Genomic DNA, 23,862 nt, shown 5'->3' with positions numbered 1-23,862 from the left:
GGGGCAATAGAGCATAGTAGGTTTGTTTCCCTTCTTTCAGTGATCACAGTCCTGTGTTGCCTGTTATCTAATGTCTGCAAACTTATTTCATATACTGTCTAGTTTTCTAGTTGTTTAACATAGAAAGGTAAATTCAGTCCTTGTTATTCCACCATTCCTGGACAGAATAAATTTTGTAAGTCAACTAGTAATTTCACAATTTCCTATCTAAAGCCTTTGTCTCAGTCTTCATCAAGCTCAACTATTTTTAAATATCGAACAATGCTAACTACTACTTTTTCCTTGGAATTTGCTCCACCCTTAGTTTGACACTAAACTCTTTTAATTCTCCTACTTCTCTGATTATGATTTCTTATTACTGAATCCTCAAATACAGGCAAGTTTCCAAAGTTCTGCTGTTGCCACATTTTCTCATCCATCTGTGCAGGATCTCACCATGTATAATTTCAACAAGCCCCACAATTTCATTTATGACCTCTTTTGCTTCTGACTCTTAACACAAGCATCATATGTAACTGGCCTTGAACTTCTTCGTTCATGAATAGAACACAAAGAAAAAAAGCAGAATACAAAAGGTAAAACCTCAACTACATTTTAAAATGTGAGTTTATATATGTATGTAACTAGGAAAAAACCAGAAGTTAATTCAATTAAAATGTTAAGGAAGATTATCTGTCTTATTATGTTTTATAATTTTTTCTTCTTTACACTTTTCTGTGTGTTCTACACACACACACACACACACACACACTAAATTTACAAATGAGAAGTTATTTTCTAAATTCCTATTTCTAGCTCACAGCTCCAGTTGTTTTGTAGGCCAGCATCTCAAGCCAATATTTTCAAAAACCAGTCAAATATCTTCCACCTAAAGCCTGCCTGTCCCCCTCTGTTCTAGTTAATGGTACAGAACCCTCCCACAAACTTCAGAGTCATCTCAACTTGTTCCTTTGTCTCTACATCCAGTCAACAATCCTAGTGGAAACAATGAGTTTCAATTCATGGGAAACAATATTACTGGAGAAAGCTCTAGAATAATGATCTCAAGTAGCACTGAATAGTTAGCAGAACGAAAATGCCCTTGTTTTTCCAGGTCAGAGATACAGGAGAAATGTGCAAACAGGAAGCAATGTCCTTAGCACAGAACCAGATTGTGCCTGGGGTAAAGAGGCAGATTTTGAGGAGGGGGCCAAAAGTGGACAATAAGCCCAAGGGGAAAACTACCGAACAGACTGAGGGTCAAGAGGCTAGGGACTCTTGAGAGGCTAGGATAAGCCTCTATTTTGGTTAGGACCTATAGCTGACAAAAGGAGAAATATGTAGTAAACTAAGGCTACAAATAGCATTTTGGTATAAAGTTGTTCTGCTGCCAAAACTGGCATCAAATGTTGGTTGAGCTGAATAATACACACTATCAACTTTTTACCATAAAATTAACCAGCTCTGATAAGATCATACCTTTTTATTCTAATGCTCTTTTAAAAATAGGAAATAAATGAATAAGGTACAGAATTAAAAGATCACAAAATAGTATGAATGAACCTTGAAGACATTATGCTAAGTGAAATAAGCCAGTCACAAAAAGACAAACACTGTATGATTCCACTTTTATGAGGTATCTAGAGTAGTCAAATTCACAAAAACAGAAAGTACAATGGTGGTTGCCAGGGGTCAGGAGTCAGAGGAAATGAGTTGTTTAATGAGTATGAAAAAGTTCTGGAGATTTGTTGCACAACAATGTGAAGATACTTAACAGTACTGAATTTACACTTAAAATGGTTAAGACAGTAAATTTTATGTATATTTTGGCACAATCAAAAATTTTTTTTAATTTTAAAGTCAAAATAGTATACAGAGAAAGTGTCTCCCATTTTGTTTCAGCCACTTACTTCTCCTCAGAGAGAGCCAGCATTAATATATTTTTCTATCCTTCCAGAGACATTCTGTTTACATATGCTTGTATGTACATACCTTAAAAAAATGTCCACACAGAAATAGTAGCATACAACCTATGCTGTTCATGCACCTTGGTCTTTTCATTTATCTTAGAGATGTTTTTACACTAGTTCACATAGAACTGCCTTACTCCTTTTAAGAGCTTCTATTAATTCACTATATGACTATACCATTAGTTATTTCACCAGTTCCCCACTGACAGATAATTAGGTTTTGTCCAAAATTTCGCTATTACAAACACAGCAATGAATGTCTTCATACTCTTTAAACCCTGCACATGTGTGTATGTATACGTATGTGTGTTTGCAAGCATAGAAGAGAACTGCTAAAACAAAGGGTATGTGCATTCTTTATGACTGTGTATACACACTATTTTTATTTATCTAAAGTTGTTATTGAAGTACAGCACATACTCAGAAAAGTACACAAATCCTAAGATTATAGCTTGATGAATTTTCCCAATGTAAACACAACCATGTAACAGGCACCAAGGACAAGACATAGAACATCACAAGCCCCCAAGGCCTCTCTTGTGTTCCTTTTCAGTGAGCTCTCCCAACGCTAACACTACCCAGACTTCTAACATCATAGATTAATTTTGTCTATTTTGGGACTTATATTTTTGTGTCTGGCTCTTTCATTCAACATTGTGTTTATGAGAATCATCTATATCGTGTGTGAACTGTAATTAATTCATTCTTGTTCTTTGTAATATTCCACTGTGTAAATATATCATAATTTATTCTTACTACTCTTGAGGTATGTGCATCCTTAATTTCAATGGATATTACCAACCTGCTCTTCATAGTTTAGAATCCTACCATTACTATATGTAAGTAGCTATTTCTCTACATCTTAGCCAAGTTAATCAAACTTTTTGATCTTTGCCAATCTGATATATTAAAAATGCTTTCAATAGAGTTTCAATTTGCTTTTCTCTTATGAGTGAAACTGAGGATCATTTCCTATTGAAGGACTATTCGTCTTTACTTTCAACTGTCTTCGAATGTCCAGTGCCCACTTGTCTATTGAGTTGTTGGTTTTTTCTGTATTAATCTAAAAGGACTCCTGGTTTTTTTTTTAAGGGAAATTAGTTCCTTGAACATTATGCATGGCAATTTTTTTCCCCAGTTCACCTTTGGAGTTCCAACTTTGTTTATGGTAATTTTTCTCATGCATAGGTTCTGTCTGTCTTTATGCAAATTCAACTTCTTTTCTTTATGGTTTCTGGGGTTTTGTAATACTCAGAGCAACTGGAACTCTCATATATTGCTGGTGGGAGTGTAAGCTAGTAAAGGCACTCTGGAAAACTGTTTGGCAATATATACTAAAATTAAACATACATATATCCTAGAACCCAGCAGTTTCACTTAATTCTGAGTACTTATGCCCAACAACATGTACAAGAATGTTCTTACTAGTTTTATTCATTTTAGCCAAAAAATATAAACAACCAAAATTTCTATCAACAGTAAAATAGAGAAAGTGTGGCATATTAACACAACATAATACTATATACAACAATGAAAATCAACAGCTGCTACATGGAACATAATAAATCTCATAAACATGTTAAGCAAAAGAACCTAGACAAAAAAGACTTACTATACGATCTGATTTACTTGAAGATCAGAAACAGGCAAACCTAATCTATGGACAGAAGTCAGAAAGGTGGTTACCCTTGGGGTAGGTGGTATCGACTGGGAGGAGCATAAGGGAGAACTCTGGGATGCTAGAGAGAGTGTATGTTGATCTAGGTGGTAGATACTTTGCATACACATATATAAAAATTTATTGAATTGGATCCTTAAAATATGCATACTTTCCTATCTGTGAATTATCTCTCACCAACTGAGACAGCAAGCTAGCTTTCTATTTTCCCAAATGGCTAGTTATCTGACCCAATACTTATTGAAGAATTTATTGTTTTCATCTTTATCACATATAACATTTCTATACATGAGGCTATTTCAGTATCTCAACTCTGTTCCAGTGATAACCCGTCTACTCTGGTGCTCTTATTTTAGCTTTAAAATGGACTTTAACAGCACTAATTCCCTCTTCATGAATACTGATTTTCATAATTTTGATGAAAAATTCCACTTTTGTTCTTTCATATAACTTTAGAATCAAGTTTTGAAAAGCCTGTTGAGATATAAAAATTGGGATTACATTGAATTTACGGATTATATTTTATCAACTCTCAGATACTTTCAATGTAAGATGTACAATTATTTTATGTAGCACTAAACATCTTGCCACACTATGACATATCCTGCCTTATGACTGAGGACTTTAATTTCATGCCTATTTAAAGAGCTCTTTTAGACTTAAATACTGTTTTGTCTTTTTACCACATGAGTTGTGCTTATAATAAATGGAAAATAAGTAAAATAAATTGGTTAAGATGTTCCTAAACTTCTTCACCACTCCACATGGCCAAAAATGACTGAAAGATGTCATCAATTTTAAGGCATATCTCAGTTTTTAGAAATGACAAAATGCAAAAGTGTATCTAATGATAAGAAATATGGCAATTTAGAGAGGATATTGACATCTTTCCAATGTGAGAGTTATCCTATCCAAGTTATGTTTCAGCATTTATTCAATTCTTTTATGTCTCTCAGTAAAGTTTTACAGTATTTTTCAGAGATATTTTTCATTTTCTTGTTAAATTTATTTCTATGTAGATCTTTTTCTCTTCAAAAATTCTCTTTGGAAGATGTGCAAAATCTCTATTTAGAAATCTACAAAATGTTATTGAGAAAAAAATTAAAGACAACCAAAACACATGGAAAGATAATTTTCATGCATTGGAAGACTCAATGGTATAAAGATTTCAATTATTCCTAAACCCATCCAATGCAATTTCAATCAAAATCCTAACAGGTATTCTTGTGGAATCTCACAAACTGATTTTAAAATGTATATGCAAATGCAAGGGGCCATAAATAATATCTACTGGATTTCAAGATTTATAAGACTGGAGCAGCAATTCCCAAACTTTTTGGTCTTACATTCCTTCAAATTATGAGACTCTAAACAGCTTTAGTTTATGTGAGTTTATCTAGTATATTTATCACCTTCGAAATTAAGACAAAAAATTTATTCATTTAAAAATAATAAAAAAATCATTCATTACATGCTAACAGAAATAACATTTTTTAAGAAAAATAACTGTTTTCCAAAACAAAAAAAAATTATCAAGAAGAGTGGCACTGTTTTACATTTTTGTAAATCTATTTAATATCTGGTTTAAGAGGAGACAGTTGGATTCTCATAGCTGCTTCTGTATTCAATCTGTTTCAGTATCATATGTCATGCAGCCTCCGGAAAACACATTGTACACTCGTGAGAGAATGAGCGAGCATAAGGAAAATACCTTATTATTACTATGAAAACAGTTTTAACCTCAAAGACCCCCTGAAAGGGTCTCAGGGACACCACCTAATCCGAGGGAGAACTAATGAAATAGAGTACTTAAGACAGTGGCACACTGGCACAAGGACAGACAAATAGAAGAAGGGAATAGGAGAGCCCAGACAAATCCTTATATATACAATCAGCGGATTTATAACAAAAGTAACTCTACAGAGCAGGGGAGAATGGTCTTTTCAATAAGTGGCAGTGCCACAATAACAAATGAATAGTCATATAGGAAAAAAATTGACTCCTATATCTCACACCATTAAAAAAATTCCACAGATCGTTGATCTAAATGTGAAAGGTAAAACATAACAGAAAATAATAAGGAATATCTTCAACACCAGCATACAAAAAACTCCAATTATAAAGGAAAAGATTGATACGTTAACTACATTAAAATTAAGAATTTCTGTTAATCAAAAGATATCTTTAAGAAAATGAAAAGGCAAGGCAAGCCACAGAGTGGAAGAGGAAGAGCAGATCTGCAACACTGATATCGGAATAAGTATATATATATATATATGTATATACATATGACATATATATCCTTCAAATGAACAAGACAAAGACAGAACACCAGGTAGAAAAGTGGGCAAAAGACTTTCATGAGCCTTTAATGAGCCTTTCAAAGAGAAGGTATCGAATGAGGAATAAACATATGAAAGGCTGCTCAACCCCATTAGTACTCAGGCAAATGCAAATTAAAACCAAAGCACAGTGTTCAACAGTACAATCACTTTGGGAAACTGTTCTGTAGTTTCTAATAAAATTAAACACCTACTCTATGACCCAAAAAATCCACTCCTCAATATATACCCAAGAGAAATGAGTGTACATATGTAGAAAGATCTGCAAGAGAATGTTCATAGCAGCTTTATGCACAATAGCCAAAACCTAGAAACAACAGTCAATAAGAAAATGATAATCAGACAATGGAACTAAGCAATAAAAAAAGAATGATAAAACCAACAACTTGGATGAAATGGAAAAAACATTATTATGCTGGGCAAAAGCAGCCAGACACAAAGGAGTACATACTGTTATGAGTCCATTTACATGAAGTTCAAGAACAGGCAAAACAAATTTACAGTGGTAGAAATCAAAACGGTATTGTCAGAATAACAGCTTCTGAATGGAAAGGAGCATGAGAGAACTTTGTGGGGTGATGGAAATGTTCTATATCTTCATTTGGGTAGTGGTACATGCATACGTTAAAAATTCTTCAAGCTGTACATTTAAGATTTTCGCATTTTATTGTACATGAAATATACCTCAATTACACACAAAAATCCGTTACATATATACACACATATATATACAGACACATATATGTACACCAGATTAGTTAATAAGATTTAACAGATTGACAATTCCAAAGTTCGGCAAAGAGGTGGAATAACAGGAATTCTCATGTATTGTTGGTAGGAATCTAAACTAGCACAACCACTTTGGAAAACAGTCTGGCATTACCAACTAAAATTAAAGATACACAAAAAAAGTTTATGGCAGCATCATTCATAATTGCTCCAAAGAGAAAACAATTTAAATGTCCCTCCAAAAGAAGAGTAAATAAATCAATTGTGATATATTCGTGTAACAGAATATTCAGCAATGACAATCTACAACTCCATAAAACATGGATGAACCTCACCAAATAATGTTGAGTGAAAGCAGCCAAAGTAAAGCATACAAACTAAATGGGTTCCGTTTATATAAAGTTAAAAAAGCAGGCAAAACTTAACTACCAAGTTTGGATACAACCTCAGGTAGAAAAGTAAGAAAGTGGTTATCATAAAAGTCAGAACGTAGGTTTCTCTTGAGGGAGAGGGAGAGCACAGTCGATCCGGAAGGAGTTTAGGGAGGGCTTTTTGGAGCTCTGACAATCATCTATTTAATGAATCTTAGTTACAAGGGTTATCCTTTGTAATTATTACATCAAAAAAAGATATACAGCTCAATGACTTTTCTGTATGTAACAAATCAAAAAAAAAAAGGTAGGGGCCGGCCCCGTGGCCGAGTGGTTAAGTTTGCACACTCTGCTGCAGCAGCCCAGGGTTTCACCGGTTCGGATTCTGGGCGCTGACATAGCACCACTCATGAAGCCATGCTGAGGCGGTGAGCCACATGCCACAACTAGAAGGACCCACAACTAAAAATACACAACTGTGTACCAGGGGGCTTTGAGGAAAAAGGAAAAACAAAAAAATGAAAAAAAAAAAAAAGACTGACAAGGGTGTGGGACTGACCCCTGCCCTGTACATTAGGTACAAGAGGATAAGCCAGCAAAGAAAACGGAGAAGGAAGCAAGAGGGAGGAGGAAAATCAAGAACATGTCGTGAACCATCAAGATAGAACAGCACATCTCATGAGTAATGTCACTCACTGCAGGCTGATACACAGTTAAGAAAGGATATTATGGGTTATGTGCAATACACAGCAAGCTGGTTTTTACTCCACCTCTTTCTGGTTGATTTCAGACAACCACCCAAGAAAAAATCAATGTTTCTGAGAATGGCTCAAAGTATTTGTGTTATCTTTAGAAATGAGGAATCGAGGCCCCTCTCACTCTTCTTTCTCCCTGACTTAGGAAGGAAGACTGATCTGAGAGCACTGATTGGGTCTGTGTGCTACTGGGTACAATCACCATTAAAAGGTCGGTACACAAGCGCAGGCTTACTTTTCTGTTTCTTCCATGTGACTGAAGTGGTATGAGAAGCCTTCAAGAGAGGGCTCTCTCTTCTCCAAGCGAGAGCCAAGGCCAAACCAATCACTTGGGCAGAAAAGGCCTGAGGCAGGTGGCCAAAGCCAGATCAGCAGTCAGCCAGGACAAATGGGCTCTCTCTGGTTGCATGTCCCTGAGCACTGATAGCAATGAGTTACAGCAGGCTTGGCTCACATCACAAGGGAAACAGCTGGCTTGTGCTTGAGAACTGGGGAGATGGGTACTGGGGGCTGGGGGTGGGGGGTGGGGGGTGTCCATCTCACGGCCTGTTTCAGTTTGAAACAAATTAAGCTTATCTAGATTGAAAAAAACAGCATCTCCACATGAGCCAGCTGGGCTCATTCCAGTCTTCTGTCTTCTAGTTTGGTGCCCAAGTCCTAATTAAGAATAAAATGCAAAGCATTTTGGTTTTTCATTTGCCAGTACAAATATTTAATACAAATCTCTTCCTCATGGACCCTATAGACTTGAAAACAGTGGCTGAAGACTGGAGAGAATTCTAACATTCCTGGGATCCTTGATTGGAATATTATCACAAAATTTCTCAAGTTCTAACACCACATAAGTCACACATAAAACAAAACCAAAACAAACCACAATGTGCAACTAGGTTAAAATGGTATCAAATTAGGGGCTGGCCCTGTGGTCAAGTGGTTAAGTTCACACGCTCAGCTTTGGTGGCCCAGGGCTTTGCTGGTTTGGATCCTGGGTGCAGACCTAGCACTGCTCATCAAGCCATGCTGAGGTAGTGTCCCACATAGCACAACCAGGACGACCTACAACTAGAATATACAACTATGTATTGGGGGTCTTTGAGGAGGAGAAAAAAAATTAAAAAAGAGGAGATTGGCAACAGATGTTAGCTCAGGTGCCAATCTTTAAAAAAAAAATGGTATCAGATTAGCAACTCCAGAATAAATAGAAAGACATCATATGTTTATTCCTTGATGAGAAGATCTGAGTCAAGATTGACTCCTTCCCAAATTCATCTATAAAGTCATACAATTCTAATCAAAATCTCAATGGGATTTTTTTTTAGAGTTCATCAAAATAAATTCTAAAATTCACCTGAAATAGTAAATGCATAAGAATAGCCAAGAAAATTTTGAAAACGAGCATATTTGTCCTATCAGACATCATACTTACTATATGAAGCCACAGGGGAGGGGAGAGAGGAACGTATGGTAATGGAACTGTGTGAAAACACAGACAAACATGACTGGAACAGAAATGAGAATCCAGAAAGAGGCCCTCTGTGCGTAAGGAAATTCTTGCGGCATTTCAAATATGGACAAGCCAGTAAATGGAGTTAAGCAAAAGCCTATCAATTGAGAAAAAAGTAAGTGAGATCCCTACCTCACACCAAACACAAAAATAAATTCCACACAAACTAAAAGAGCTAAATATGAAAAAAAAAATTTCAAACAAAATATATGAGTTAAAAAAATAATCTTGGGATGGTAGAGATTTTGCTAAACAAGATTAAAGAAAAAAACTCAAAAGCTACAAAGAAGTCAAAGATGGCACCACATCAGTTTAAACTTCTATATGAATAAAGATCCCATAAACGAAATTAAAAGACAAGAGAGAAACTAGGAGAAAATATGTGTAATACTTATAACAAAGAATTAACAACTGTGATATCTAAAGAACTCTTGCTAACCAGTAAGAAAAAAAGGGAAACAATCCAGAAGGGAAAAAATGGGCAAAGGTATGAACAGGAAATATCCAGAAGAAATATAAATGCCCATTAAACATATGTCCCTACAAAAATCAGGTTACAGACTCATCTAACACCTGATAAGCTACATTCTAGATTATTAAGGAATTAATTTTTTTCAAAACTAAAAGAAATTGTAACTACACATTCAATCTGATCTCAGAATGAAAAATGCCCTTCTAAACTTAAAGCCTATGGAAAAAAATTACAAAGAAAAATAATTAAATTTTTCATTACTTACAAAAACATATGTGCTACAAAAATTAATGAAACAGAAAATGACAAAACTATTAACAACAAATATAATAAAACATTCATATCCTCTAAATATATAAAGCATTTGTCTAAATCAATATAAAAACTTCTAAGACCCATATAGGCAAGACCAAAGAGAACAAATATAAACAGTTAATAAAAATGTGAAAACCATTAAACCTTCCTTATGCTTGGGGGGAAAATGCAAATCAAAACAATGAGATGATACTTTTCATATATCAAATTGATAAAAGGTCTAAAAAATGAGAATGCCCAGTACTGGCAAGGGTACAGTGCACTTGACACTCTCTTACATTACTGGTGCAATTTTTAATGACATGAGAAAATAATTGTGACATGTTAAATGAGGAAAAAAGATATAAAATACATACAATATGATCTCAATCATGTTTTAAAGTAATAGCGGGCCGGCCTGGTGGTGCAGCAGTTAAGTGCGCACCTTCCGCTTCGGCGGCCCGGGTTTCACCAGTTTGGATCCGGGGTATGGACATGGCACCACTTGGCAAGCCATGCTGTGGTAGGCGTCCCACATATAAAGTAGAAGAAGATGGGCACGGATGTTAGCTCAGGACCAGTCTTCCTCAGAAAAAAGAGGAGGATTGGCAGATGTTAGCTCAGGGCTAATCTTCCTCAGGAAAAAAAAAAAGTAACAGCGAAGTTTTATGAGCAGTTTCTTTTGTGCCAGGCACCGTGCTAAGACTGTTTACAGGTATTGGTGCACTTCACATTCACAATACTCCTGAGTTAGACACTATTATTATCCTCATTATATGGAGGAGGAAACTGAGACGAGAGAGAGATCAAGTTATGGAGACAAGATTTCAACCCAAGTACCTCTGTCATCTTAACTATTAGCACAATGCACAGGAGGAAATAAATCAAACTCTTAAAACACAGTGGAGTTGAGTATACTCCACTTTAATTCCTATTTTGTCATGGATCTTCCACTATTTTATTTCTCAAATACAATGATCATTTCTAAAAATCACACAACTGTGACAACAGTGTTCTTGAAACTCCCCTACATTACAGACACTAATAACAAAAGAAACTTTATAGATCACAATCCAATGGCTTTAAAAATTTTTTTAGCAAAAGAACTTTTTTCTAAATGAAGTTTCATGTAGATCTGCAATATGAGAAAGATTAAAGCAGAATTTTATTCTATCAGAGTATTTTAAAAGCTCAAATTTATAACACTTACAATGAAGTTCTTCTGATGAACACAAACTTTAAATTATGGATGATTGGGGCAGTCAAATTTGTTTTGTTTTCATTGCACAGTATCAAGAAAAATCTGATTCACAGAGAATAGCAATTGAAAATGAGTTTTTTTTAAAAAAACAGTATATTAATGCTACCTAACGATTTTATTACACCTGTCCAGAAGTCTAAGAAGTAGAACATTTCTAAGTCAAATCTCTAATAATATTAAGGAATGAGAAAACTTGGTAATCACAAACATTTTGGTAAAAAATAAAAATCCTAAAATATATACTAAACATGACATCAGGATATTACGCATAAGGCGACATGTTATTGCATAATGCAATAAAAGTTCTATAGCAGTGGATTTGCTTATTTAATTTTACATGAGCAAACAAGCCCTGAATGTTTAAAATACCAATTTATAGCTACAATCTTTCTAATCAATAGAATTTTTAAAAATTCAAGTATATGAACAAAGAAAGCAAGAAACTATTACAAGGATTGTCATTCTAGGTCTTGGCATTATGGGTAATCTTAATGTTTTCCTTTTGCTTATTTTCCCCCAAATATTCTAAACACATTGCTGTTTTGTTTTACTTATTTTAAAATAATTACAAATCATAGGAATTTGCAAAAAATGCACAGGAAGGTCTCAAGAACCCTTCACCTAACCTCCCCCAATGGTAACATCTTCCATAACCCTAGTACAATACCACATCCAGGAAACTGACCTTGGTACAACCCACAGAGTAATTCAGATTTCACCTGTTTTACATCCACTCCTGTGTGTGTGTGTGTATGTGTGTGTAGTTCTTGAGATACAGATGTGTTCCCTCCCCACAAGCCTCCCTCATGCTACCTCCTTAACCACACCACTCCTTCTCACATTTCTAACTCCTGGCAACCTGTAATCTGTTCTCCATGTCTGTAATTTTCTTTCAATAATATTATCTAAATGCAATCACATAGTATGTAATCTTTTAAGACTGGTGCTTTTTTTTTTTTCACCTAGCATAACTCCTTTGAGATAACCTGGCAGTACAAATCAGTGGTCTCTATAGTGTTAAAATTTAGCCTGATATACATTTGAATGCATACAAGTGTTTATAGTGTTTTAAAGTTTAAAATGTGACTCAAATGCGTATGAAATCCCTGTTGTATATTACTAGGATTCTGGGGAACAAATTTTGAAAACTGATAATCTAGTACAAGTCTAGTGCAATCTAGTACAAATACCATACAGAAGAAAAACCCAAGGCTCAGTGCTTATAAATCTTATCTATGTTTACAAGAACACGTGGTTAACAAGAACGCCTGGTTTTGCATTTTTCTGGACAATCTGGATTCCAGTCCTTTACCAACCCAGGTGAGTTTATGTTACATTCAAATATGACCACTTACTATTCATCTCAAATGGCCACCATTTCTGCCTTTCCTCATGCTGCTCTCCAGAGTTTTTCTGAATCATCGAGGAAACAAATTCTTAAATTCCTAGTTCTGCCTGGTGATTTAGTCAGCACCACGCCCCAGGGTCAATTCTCCTGTTTCTATGTGCGGTAGGTCCCTATGACTCAACACCTCTCTCAGAAAGGTCTACCCCACCCCAGTAAAAATTCAAGCTAACTCTTTTGACCCCTCCCCACGTCACCTCCAGGTGCCTAGATCCACTTCATCTTTCTTCCCTTCGCTCTTCTGTTAAGTCTTCCTGACAGCTCACCCCATACATATCTGTTCATTCATTAGCTATGACAAATGCCTTATCTTCACAAGTTTAGGCTTAGAAGGCAAACAATCCAGGAACTCACTTCTTCCTGAATACCACGCCTTCATAGTAATGTCCCCGCTTTTCCAAAAAGATTGCTCTAAACAAGCAAAAGGTATTCTACAAACTCTAGGTGTTTTTGGCATACAGATATAAAAGAAAAAAGGCACCAATGTTTGCATATTTTAAAAAATTTGGCCAATATAGGTATCACTATATCAATAGTAGATCTAAATGGAATTTAAAGTAGTGGTAAAGAGCCTGAACTCTTGAGCCAGACTGCCTGGGTTACAATCAGGCCTCTGCCACTGTACCATCTAAATCAAGTTTCACTTATGTTCTGTGTGCTTCGGTTTTTTCATCTGGAAAAAGGTGATAAAAGTGCCTCACAGCACTATTATGAGAATGAAATAATATACATAAAGTATTTAGAACACTGTCTGGCACACGGTAAGCACTGTCTAAATATTAACGGTTTTTTTTATCTCTACCACATGGCAGGCCAGATTCACCTCTGTGTGATATCTCTCCATTCCTCTTGTACTCTATGAGTTCATACCGCTTCTGAAATGTCCATATCAAGAAACAATGGTAACATAAGAATCTATATTTTATTTATTAAATTCATCTTAGTGAAAACTACTAGAACAAATTTTCTTTTACTAGCACTTATTTTTTTCTTTTACTAGCAGTTATTAACATCCCACCAAATATGAATGCAAGCACTTAAAAGTATGATGGTGATAGAAAGAATGCTAGCAAAAATGAAGGTACAGATCAGAATATATAATACGAGAATTTCATGTTTCAGAAATGGGGAGAATATGGTCATATTTGTACCTGTACATGCATAAAACAGCTCTGGAAAGTTCCATGGCTGTTTATGGAGAGGGAGAACTGCATATATGGGGGAAGGGATATGAAGGAGACTGTTCACTGTGTATGCTTTGGTATCTTTTGAATTTGAAGTATTTTCAAAAAACGCTTAAAAAATGGAGGCGGGGACTCTAAACAAGCACTCTGGAAGTCAGGCTTCCAGTCCCAGCCTGCCACCTTGTTACCCTGGGCAAGTCATTTAACCTCCGAGTCTAGCTGGACAAAGCAAGGAGCAGCAAAAACTTCTAGGTTCTATTCTAACTCTAAAAAGGTAAGATCTCAATGAAGGAGGTAGCAAATACATGGTACTATTTTTTTAAGAGATGAGAGCCCTACTAGTCCAACATTTGGTAACATAAGACAACTTTTTGAGGACTTGGTTTTCAAACACTATTTTTACAGTTTTAACAACTGTAAATTTGTCAAGCCTATTAATCTTCCAAGATCATTTGTACTATTTTTATATAAAACCCTTCTCAGAAGGCACCTAATGTAACTTACAGGGATTACTTACAAAAAATATTCTGCATGTTATTTTGTTTCTCTTGCCACATTTCTGAAATTGTTTTAAATGGACTTTAAGTCTTTATACTATGCCATAGAGTGAGCAATAAAATACACTAAAATGGGGGCCGGCCCTGTAGTCGAGTGGTTAAGTTCGCATGCTCTGCTTCAGCGGCCCAGGGTTTTGCTGGTTCGGATCCTGGGCACGGACATGGCACTGCTCATTAGGCCACGCTGAGGTGGCGTCCCACATGCCACAACTAGAAGGACTCACAACTAAAATATATACAACTATGTACTGAGGGGATTTGGGGAGAAAAAGCAGAAAAAAAAAGTACACTAAAACAATTTACATTTAGAATACATAATAAATGACTATACCGAAAACAAAAAACTTATACTACTTAAAGCTGTTTATTATTAAACCTGCAAAAAAAAGTAACACCTCTAATCAATGACAACAGCTATAATTAATTGATTACATATTTTTTTTCCAGGTATCATCCATGTATTTATTCACTGTATCATCTTTAATCCTACCATTCATCTGGCAAAACAGGTTTTAATATCCCCATTTAACACAAGAAGCAACTGAGGCTCCATGAAGCTAAGTGACTAGTTTGAGGCCACAACCCAACAAGTGGCAGAGCTGGGAGCCCACCCAGAATCTTTGGATCTGAGCTCAGTGCACCAGACAGGGGTTACTTAATGTTGGCTGGCAGGCTGGTGTAGGTCTGCAGCAGATTTTTCACTAATTTATATAAAAATAAGGAAAAATGAGAAGAAAGTAAACTTTTTAATAAAGCTAAATGATTCAATTTAAACGTCTTTTATTCTGAGATTCTGTTCTTCCAAATTGTTTGAGTTAAAATATCCTTTCTTTAAATGAAATCATAACAACAGGAGATATTGGTGTGGGTTACTGTTGCTGTTTTTATCGGCTATACCTGGCAGAACAAAAAAACTGGCAACTGTTGCAGCCGCCCAATTTGGGGGGAAAGATTTCTTATGAAATCCAAAAGTCTGGGAACTACTCCTTTAGATAACGACGCCTTCCAAAACACAGACACACAACCCCCTGAAGATCCTCTCATTAATCTCCATTCTGTTAGGACCCTTAAGGACTGAGAAATGAGAATACAGTGAATCTCAGGAGCCAGAAGTCATGAGTCAACAGTGGGTTCCGGCAGAGGACTTTCCTCAGGATTCTTTTCATTGGTTATCTTTTCTCATCCTTTATCGTCAATTGTACTCACTCAAACCTGGACTCAAACTTTCTTTTCCTAAAATAGTCACATTTTTAAATACTACTACAAATGGCAATCAATACTTATGCCAAATAAAAAGAACTAAAGGTCTCCAATAATCTGCTTTTATTTAAAGCCTTTTTCACTTTTTCATGACAAAAAACTTTTAATGATGTTTATACTACCTACTTTCAAAAGAAAATTGGTCGATAAATCAGACTCGAGCTACTTTAATTTCCAAATTTCTGTATCTCCATTAAATATATACGTAATACATATACACACACATATATATTACATATACATATGGTTTTGCAAGTAGTTTACAAACAGGCTTATCAAACTGAATAAATTTCTTGAAAGTAATTTTATTGTGTACAAGGCAAATAAGCTATTTACTCCTCTTATTAGCATGTCTTATTTCTTACCTATCCTCCTTTAGTGAGCATCAAATTTAAAATATTTTAAGTACACAGTTACACAATTAAACACTAGTTTCAGTCACAACATATTAAATTCACATTTAAAACTATAAAGAGATCCAGTTATTTTTAGTCTTACACATACTTTTAATATTCTACTTGATGTTATTTGTATTATTTTATGGTGCTTTATTAAAAAGAAAAAAGAGCACAAACCTGGATCTTGCAGGATACATAACTGAAAATATTTATAGTCTATATTTATCACATGGTTCATAAACAGTCTTTTTTAAAGGAAAGTTAATTTTAAGAACTTAAACATACAGTTTGGATAACATAAAGCACTTTTTCCATGCCTAAATGTTAAAAGGTGCAGGTAAGCTTATTATAGACTACAGTGTTTCTAAAATCAAAAAGTGGTGGGGCTGGCCCCGTGGCCGAGTGGTTAAGTTCGCGCGCTCCGCTGCAGGCGGCCCAGTGTTTCGTTGGTTCGAATCCTGGGCGCGGACATGGCACTGCTCATCAAACCACGCTGAGGCAGCGTCCCATATGCCACAATTAGATGGACCCACAACAAAGAATATACAACTATGTACTGGGGGGCTTTGGGGAGAAAAAGGAAAAAAATAAAATCTTTAAAAAAACAAAGATAAACACCATAAACAAGAATAACAAAAATAAAATTATTAAAAAAAAATTGGTAATAATTCTGCCTAAATTCCCTATTAATCTATTACACAAAGTCATTTTTATTTCTTCTTTTTTTAAACACTTGAAATATACTGCTGGACAGTCTTTTCATTATGTATTCACTCAACTAACTTTGGGTACAAGGTACTTTTAAGTATAAAAATCCTGTCCAATGGATAGTGAAAATAACATTAAAATGTTTGCATAAAATACTCAGTGGTTCTCAAAAGGTATCTGAGAGTCTATTAAGTCTATTAACTTGGTTCAAAATACCCAACAACGAATGTGAGCTTTCTGTCACATTGACATATTTTAACTGTTAACTGATACCTACATTCTAAATGCATTATATTTAATGTAGCAATAATGATGACTATTTTCCCACTAAAAAGCTACAAGATTTTGGTTTAAGGGCAAATGAGTTAGACCACCTGGTCCATGAAAAAGGCTGCCTAAGTGAAAAAGATAGGCAGTCTGAAGTTTGTAAATAGTAACAAGACAAACTCCAGTGCCAGCTTGTTCATGTAATCACCAATATGTAGGTCAAAATAAACTAGTGAGCTATACATTACTGTCTACCTAGCAATTTACAGAGCAACAGAAGAAGAAACTGCTCAAATGTGACTTAAATTCAAAATATTAGGCAAAGTATGTCTCTATGAAAACTGTAACCTATCAATTTTGAGATAATTTCTTTCACTTTTGCTACTTTTTTTAATGAACCCTCCTCAAAAAAAAAGCAGCCACTTTTTAAGATGTAAATTCCTCTTTTTTTCAAAGTAACTTGCCTAGAAAAACCTAATGCAGAAAATAAAATGTAACAGATAAACAACTACATTTTAAAAAAACCTAAAATTATCAGTAAAACAAACCAATCACCCCAGATTAGCAATGCGTGTTTTTAATCTTCTGTGGGTATCCTATTATACCCCTTATCCCATTAGACAACGTTTAAAAGTCATCTAATGCCCAAAATGTCATCACTATACATGACATACTCATATTTTACTCAAATTAAGCTTAAATTAGACCCAAGCTCAGGCCATTTCCCCTTCCTAGGCACACTGAAATATACAAGGTGGAGTCCAAGAAATCAGATATGTTAAGTGTTGGTATCTTCTTCCAGAGTAGGGTCAAATTCGTGTTTGCCCGCAAATGTCACCGTTTCAAGAAGTCTGCAAATTCTCATTAGCGCTACAGAGTACAAAGAGGCCTGACCACGGAAACACCTGTCCTAGCACCGGGAAGACAGTGGGAAATGCAAGCCCGCAGCCCACGCCGGCCGCACAGCCTCGGGCTGCAACGATCCGGGACAAGGGGTGGACACTGACCTCACTGCTCCCTCCAGCAGGGTCCCACAACCCCGACCCGCCTCCACAAGCGAAAACTAGGAAATCCGTCAAGCTGGCCGGGACCTACCCTGCGCGAACCCCTCTCGCTCCTTCCCAGCCCGGCCCCAGCCTGCTCAACTGCTCCCGGTCCGCTCCGGCCTCCGGGCTGCACTCTGCCACCTCATCCCTCCTCGCCGGTCTCGCGGCCCCGCCACCTCCCCCCCAGCGGCCTGAACTCGGGCCGTCCCCCAGGCCAGAGCCCCCGGCAGCCTCCCCCTGGCCCCTCGACAGGCTCGCGGCGCGGTCGGTCCCTCCGCGGCCCGGTCCCCGCCGCCCCCCAGGCCCGAGCTCCCGCCGCGCGCTCCCCACCCCCAGCCTCTGCCCTCGCCCGAGCCGCTCGGCCGCTCCCCGCCCGCTCCCCCTAGCCGGGCTACCTGGATGCAAGGGCGGCTGAGCACTTCACCCAGGGCCCCAGGTCGCAAAGGGCCCGGTGCTCGGGGTCCCGCTCCTTCTCCCGCTCCACGTGGTAGGCGTAGATGGAGAGCAGGATCCCGGCGGCGCACACGGCATACCGGGCCACCCGTTCCCACCGCGGCACCGACACTCTCAGCAGGACGGGCGCCGCCATCTTCCCGCCGCCACCGCCTCCTTCGCCGCCGCCGCCGCCTCCGCCTCCCTCCGCCTCCACCTCAGCCGCCGCCGCCCGCCGGGGCCCGACCCAGCCACCGCCGCTACCGCCGCCGCCACCTCCACCGCCACCGCCACCGCCGCCGCGCCCCATTGGCTCGACTGCCTCCTCCGGGCCCCGCCCCAACAGGCGCGCGGCCCAACCGCCCCGAAAGGAGAGAGCCGGGCGGGGCGGAGAAGGCGCAACGCGGGCGCGGAGGGAGAGGGTGGGGCGCGCAACCGCCGCGGAGGCCCGGCCCCAAGGCGGAGACGGAGGCGGTGCGGCGCGCGGCGGGCGGGGCCGCGGGGAGGGGAGTGGAGGGGAGGGGCCCGGAGAAGGGAGGGGCGGAGCTCCAGGGGAGGAGGGGCGGGGCGGGGCGGGGCGGGGCGGGGCGGGGCGGGAGGGCCTTAGGGGAACCCGGTGCAATGAATAAATTTCAAAGATATGACAGTGTGTGGCTGGGTAAGTCCTCGCCCCACCCCCCCCCCCGCCCCGGGGGTGGTGATCAATTGCCATCCTTTTGTCCTTTTTTGTCATTATCACTTGATATTTTCCGACCCAGTCCAAATTAACCCTGACCAATGCCCAGACCTCCAGAGCCGCGCTTTCATGACCTGATCTTCCTCACCACCACCTCCAGGCACCTCGTGTTCAACAGGTGCAAACTTAAATATTTTTGAAAAATTACTTGTGAATGCCTTGCTTCTTTGTAAGCTGAATTTGAGATGGCTTAAAATAATTCATGTAATATAGAAAAATACAAAAATGAACTAAAAACTCAGGTCAAAGAAAAAGACAAATCAGAATAAAGGAAAAGACCAGGTGTAAGAATACAGATAAGCATGCCATAGGGTCTTGCATAATTATTAAAACTGAGCCATAAATTTGGCTCTGAGCTTCCTGGTGGCCAAAACTAAAAGGAAAACACCTGTGTGTTATTCTCACTGTCCCTAGGAAGAAAGAAACACACCATTCTTGGAGAATGCTAGCTTTTTCCTGGTTGCAGCTCTCAAAGAGATTTCAGAAGCTTTAAAATAGTGATTTTGAGGAATCAATGTCCTTGTATTAATCTATTGTTGGGTAACAAATTACCCCAAACTAAGCAGCTTACAACAAAAAAAAAAAACCCTTATTTTCTCAGTTTCTGTGGGTTAGGAATCTGGGTGCCGTTTAGCTGAGTCCTCTGGCTCAGGGTCTCTCACAAGGCTGCAGCCAAGGTGTTGGCAGGACTGCAGGCATCTCAAGGCTGGAAAATTCTCCTTCAAGCTCAATCACTCGGGTTGGCAGGCAGGCCTACGGTCCTCTCTGGCTGTTGGCTGGATCCATCAGTTCCTGACCACTTGCGCCTCTCCATAAGATGGCACTATCTTCCCCTAGCGCAAGGGATAAGAGAGAGGGAGATGAAACTCACAGTCTTTTTTGTAACCTAATCTTGGAAGAGACAGCCCATCACTTTTACATATTCTACTACTTAGAAGCTAGTCCACAACCTAAGTGTCCATTAAAGGATGAATGGATAAAGAAAATGTGGTATGTACATAAAACGGAATATTATTCACCCATGAAACAGAAGGAAATCCTACCTTTTGAAACAAAACGGATGAGCCTTGAGGCCATTATGCTAAGTGAAATAAGTCAGACGGAGAAAGACAAACACTGTATGATCTCACTTGTGTGTGGAATCTGAAAAAGCTGAATTCATAGAAACAGAGAGTAGATTGGTGGTTGGTGGGGGTGAGGGAGGTGGGGGTGGGAATGGGAAGATGTTGGTCAAAGGGTACAAACTTCCAATTATGATGAGATGAGTAAGTTCTGAGGATCTAATGTACAGCATGGTGACTACAGTTAATAATACTGTATTGTATACTCGAAAGTTGCTAAGAGAGTCAATCTTAATGTTCTCTCACACACACACACAAAAGGTCATTTTGTGAGGTGATGGATATGTTAACCTTATTGTGGTAATCATTTCACAATATATATGTATAGCACATCTTGTACATCTTAAACTTGTACAATGTTATGTGTCAATTGTATCTCAATAAAGCTGGAAAAAAAAAAAAGCAGCAGCAGCTAGTCCCTACATTCAGTCCATGCTGAAAGGGAGGCAATTAGACAAAGACATGAATACCAGGAGAGAGGATCACTGGGAGCCATCCCAAAGGCTGCCTACCACAACCCTCAGAAAGATCACCGCTTGAACTCTCTACTGGTTTTCATAAATCTAAGTGGACTCATTCTCCTATGACTCCCCCCTTCTGGAATCCTTTACTCTCTTAATGAGATCTATTGATCATCTGGCTGAACAGTAGAAGAAATTTCTTAGAATTCCTCATACACATTCCACTGCCTCTCACCCTGGAGCTTTCCAACTCCTACTTATCCACAGCTTAGATAGCTCTTTCTCCTGGAAGGCTTTCTCACCTCTGTTGTAATAGTCAGGACTCCGGTGACACAAACCCTGCTCACCAGGCCAGGGACTCAAACCCTGTCAGTACTCTCTCTCCCACTTGTATGTGTGGATTTTGTTCTCTCAAGTCTGATTTTTGCATACAGAAGGAAAAGTGGCCCCCATAGTTCCTGTCTTGCATTTTTGTTTTCTCCTGCCAGAAAGAGACCGCTTCTCATACCTTAAATCCAAATTTAAAAATCCTGTGGAGAATTCCAGCAGACTGACCAGACTTAGGTCACTCATGGGCCCAGTAGCTAGAAAGAAAGAGTGCTGGGGATGGCAGAACCCCCAGACCCACCAGAGATTCTACGAAAGAACAGTCTTCCCGAAGAACAAGAAAGTGCTGTTCCCAGAAGCAGGCAGGGGTAACTGGGCAAATAAAGCAGGAAGCTAATCCATTCATTTGTTCCACAGATGTTTATTGAGCACCCACTATGTGCCAGGCACAGTTGCAGGGGTTGGGACCATAGCAGAGAAGATGATCAACAGCACTTGCCTCACAGAGCTCACATTGTGGGGGGAAGCTGGGTGAGGCTGTCCCTGTTAGGGGCTCACAGAGAAGAGCCCTTGTTGCTGTACAGGAGAAGCTTCTCGGCTCCCCGGTAGGCAAAGCTGTTCACCAGCTTTTCTGTAGTGCCAAGGGGCAGCTAAGGCCTTTTTTGGCTGGGGGGCACAGTTCTTGGTGGTCACTTTGTGCCAAGCCAAGAATGTAAACTTCAAAATTTGTACATAGATTGAAACTTCATACATTGCTGGTGGGAATGTAAAATGGTGCAGCCCCTCAGAAAACAATTTGGCAATTCCTCAAAATGTTAAACATAGACTTAGCACGTGATCCAGCAATTCTACTCATAGGGTATACCTAAGAGAATTGAAAACACGTGTCCACACAAAAACGTGTACATGAGCGTTCACAGCAGCATTATTCCTAATAGCGAAAAATGTCCATCAACTGACAAATGGATAAACAAAATATGGTATATGCATACGATGGAACATTATCCCACAAAAAGGGATGAAATACTGATACACGCCACAACATGGATGAACCTTAAAAACGTTATGCTAAGTGAAATAAGATAGACACAGACACAAAAGGCTACATATTGTATGATTCCTTTTAAATGAAATGTCCAGAATAGGCAAATACCTAGAGAGAGATCTGAGTAGAGTAATGGTAACCAGAGGCTGGGGTGACAGAAAATGTTGGAGTGACTGCTAATGAGTATGGGGTCTCTTTTTGGGGTAATCTAATGTTCTGAAATTAGTAGTGGTGGAAGCACAACTCCATGAATATACTAAAACAACTTTAAAAGGTTGAATTTTTTGGTATGTGAATTATATCTCAATAAAGCTGTTATTTTAAAAATATGTACACAGAGGAGCCTTCACATTGTAATTGCTCCATCAACTGCAAATTCCATGAGGACAGTGACTGGGTCTTTCGTATTCCCAGCAGTTGGTTGCAGTGCCTGGCACAATGGCAGGTGCTCAAGAATTACATGGAGAACGGGTGAATGAAAGAGACCAGCTTAAATGCTGCTTCATTCAGGAAACCTCCCCCTCTGTGCTCCTAAAGACCCTCTTCCCCATTTCGCTTTCATGGAGGACCAGACTCAGGCTGGCAGGGATCTCTGCTCCAGCTCATCACCCCAATTTCTGGGGCCAGTATCCATAGCCACATCCCATCCCCCTGGGCCTCTGCAGCTTCAGCACTCCATTTCCTATGGCAGTTTTAAGGTCTCTTTTTCATTGACACCTTTCTTCCTGCCAAGCTCAACTATGTGTTTAAACAATTTTTCTTAGAACATTTTACCCAGTACGCTAACACTTTCTGTGTTGGCTTAAACCACCATGTCAGAACTAGAAATCCAAAAATGTTTCTGTGAATTTGTTCATGACCCCAAATTTGCTTTGCTGAGTTACAAAGCTGTACTCTACATTTTCTGCCAAAGTTTTGGGAAAGGTCACAGCAAGGATACAGCAGGACCCTCAAAGCATGGCAGTAACTGGCCAGAAATCTTTCTATAGCAGAGTCTGTGACAGCCCAGGCTTCCCAGGGCCCTTCAGGAAAACACCACTCAGAGTGAATGTCCTGTTGATGGATGTGTCATTTTCACATTCAAGGGATAATGGATGCTGATATCATTTCATTATTGTCAGTACTGTCAGTATTGTCAGTATTATCAGGAAATGCTCATTTTTAAATACTGGATGAGGAGTGGACCAGTAAACATCCTATGTACACAGATGACCTGCTGACCCACCAGGTAAAGAGGCTGTCCATTGAGCACATATCTACATGCTAGGCAATGTGTCAACACAAGGCTTTTTCAATATGTTGTATTTAAACTTCATAAGCTCTGCACAAGGTAGGTATCATGATCTCCACTTTTCATGAGAGAAAAGTACATCTCAGAGTGGTAAGTAACTAAGCCAATTACTGTAAGAGGCAGAGCTTGAGTCAGCACCCAGACCTATTTGATTCTCATGCGCTCCCTCTTTCCACCAGCCTGTGTGGCTTCCCTCTGAGAAACCACCACTCAATTTTATATGGATGCTCTGTTTCTTACCAGAATGTAATGAATACATTATTCACCAA

General features: G+C 38.8%; 1 protein-coding gene across 1 annotated transcript in view; it reads right to left on the bottom strand.

Annotated features, from left to right (window-relative positions):
- The window catches only part of VKORC1L1 (vitamin K epoxide reductase complex subunit 1 like 1), a 69,514-nt gene extending 50,576 nt beyond the window's left edge, over window positions 1-18,938 (bottom strand). Inside the window, exon 1 of the mRNA XM_046667140.1 lies at window positions 18,576-18,938. Coding sequence (XP_046523096.1) covers window positions 18,576-18,922 — 347 coding nt within the window. The 5' untranslated portion in view covers window positions 18,923-18,938. The remainder of the gene's footprint in view (window positions 1-18,575) is intronic.
- Window positions 18,939-23,862: the final 4,924 nt, after the last annotated feature.

This window comes from Equus quagga, chromosome 7, assembly GCF_021613505.1.
Source record: "Equus quagga isolate Etosha38 chromosome 7, UCLA_HA_Equagga_1.0, whole genome shotgun sequence".
Taxonomy (NCBI): domain Eukaryota; kingdom Metazoa; phylum Chordata; class Mammalia; order Perissodactyla; family Equidae; genus Equus; species Equus quagga.
The sequence above is the reverse complement of the archived record's forward strand: the minus strand, read 5'-3'. Positions and strand labels throughout refer to the sequence as shown.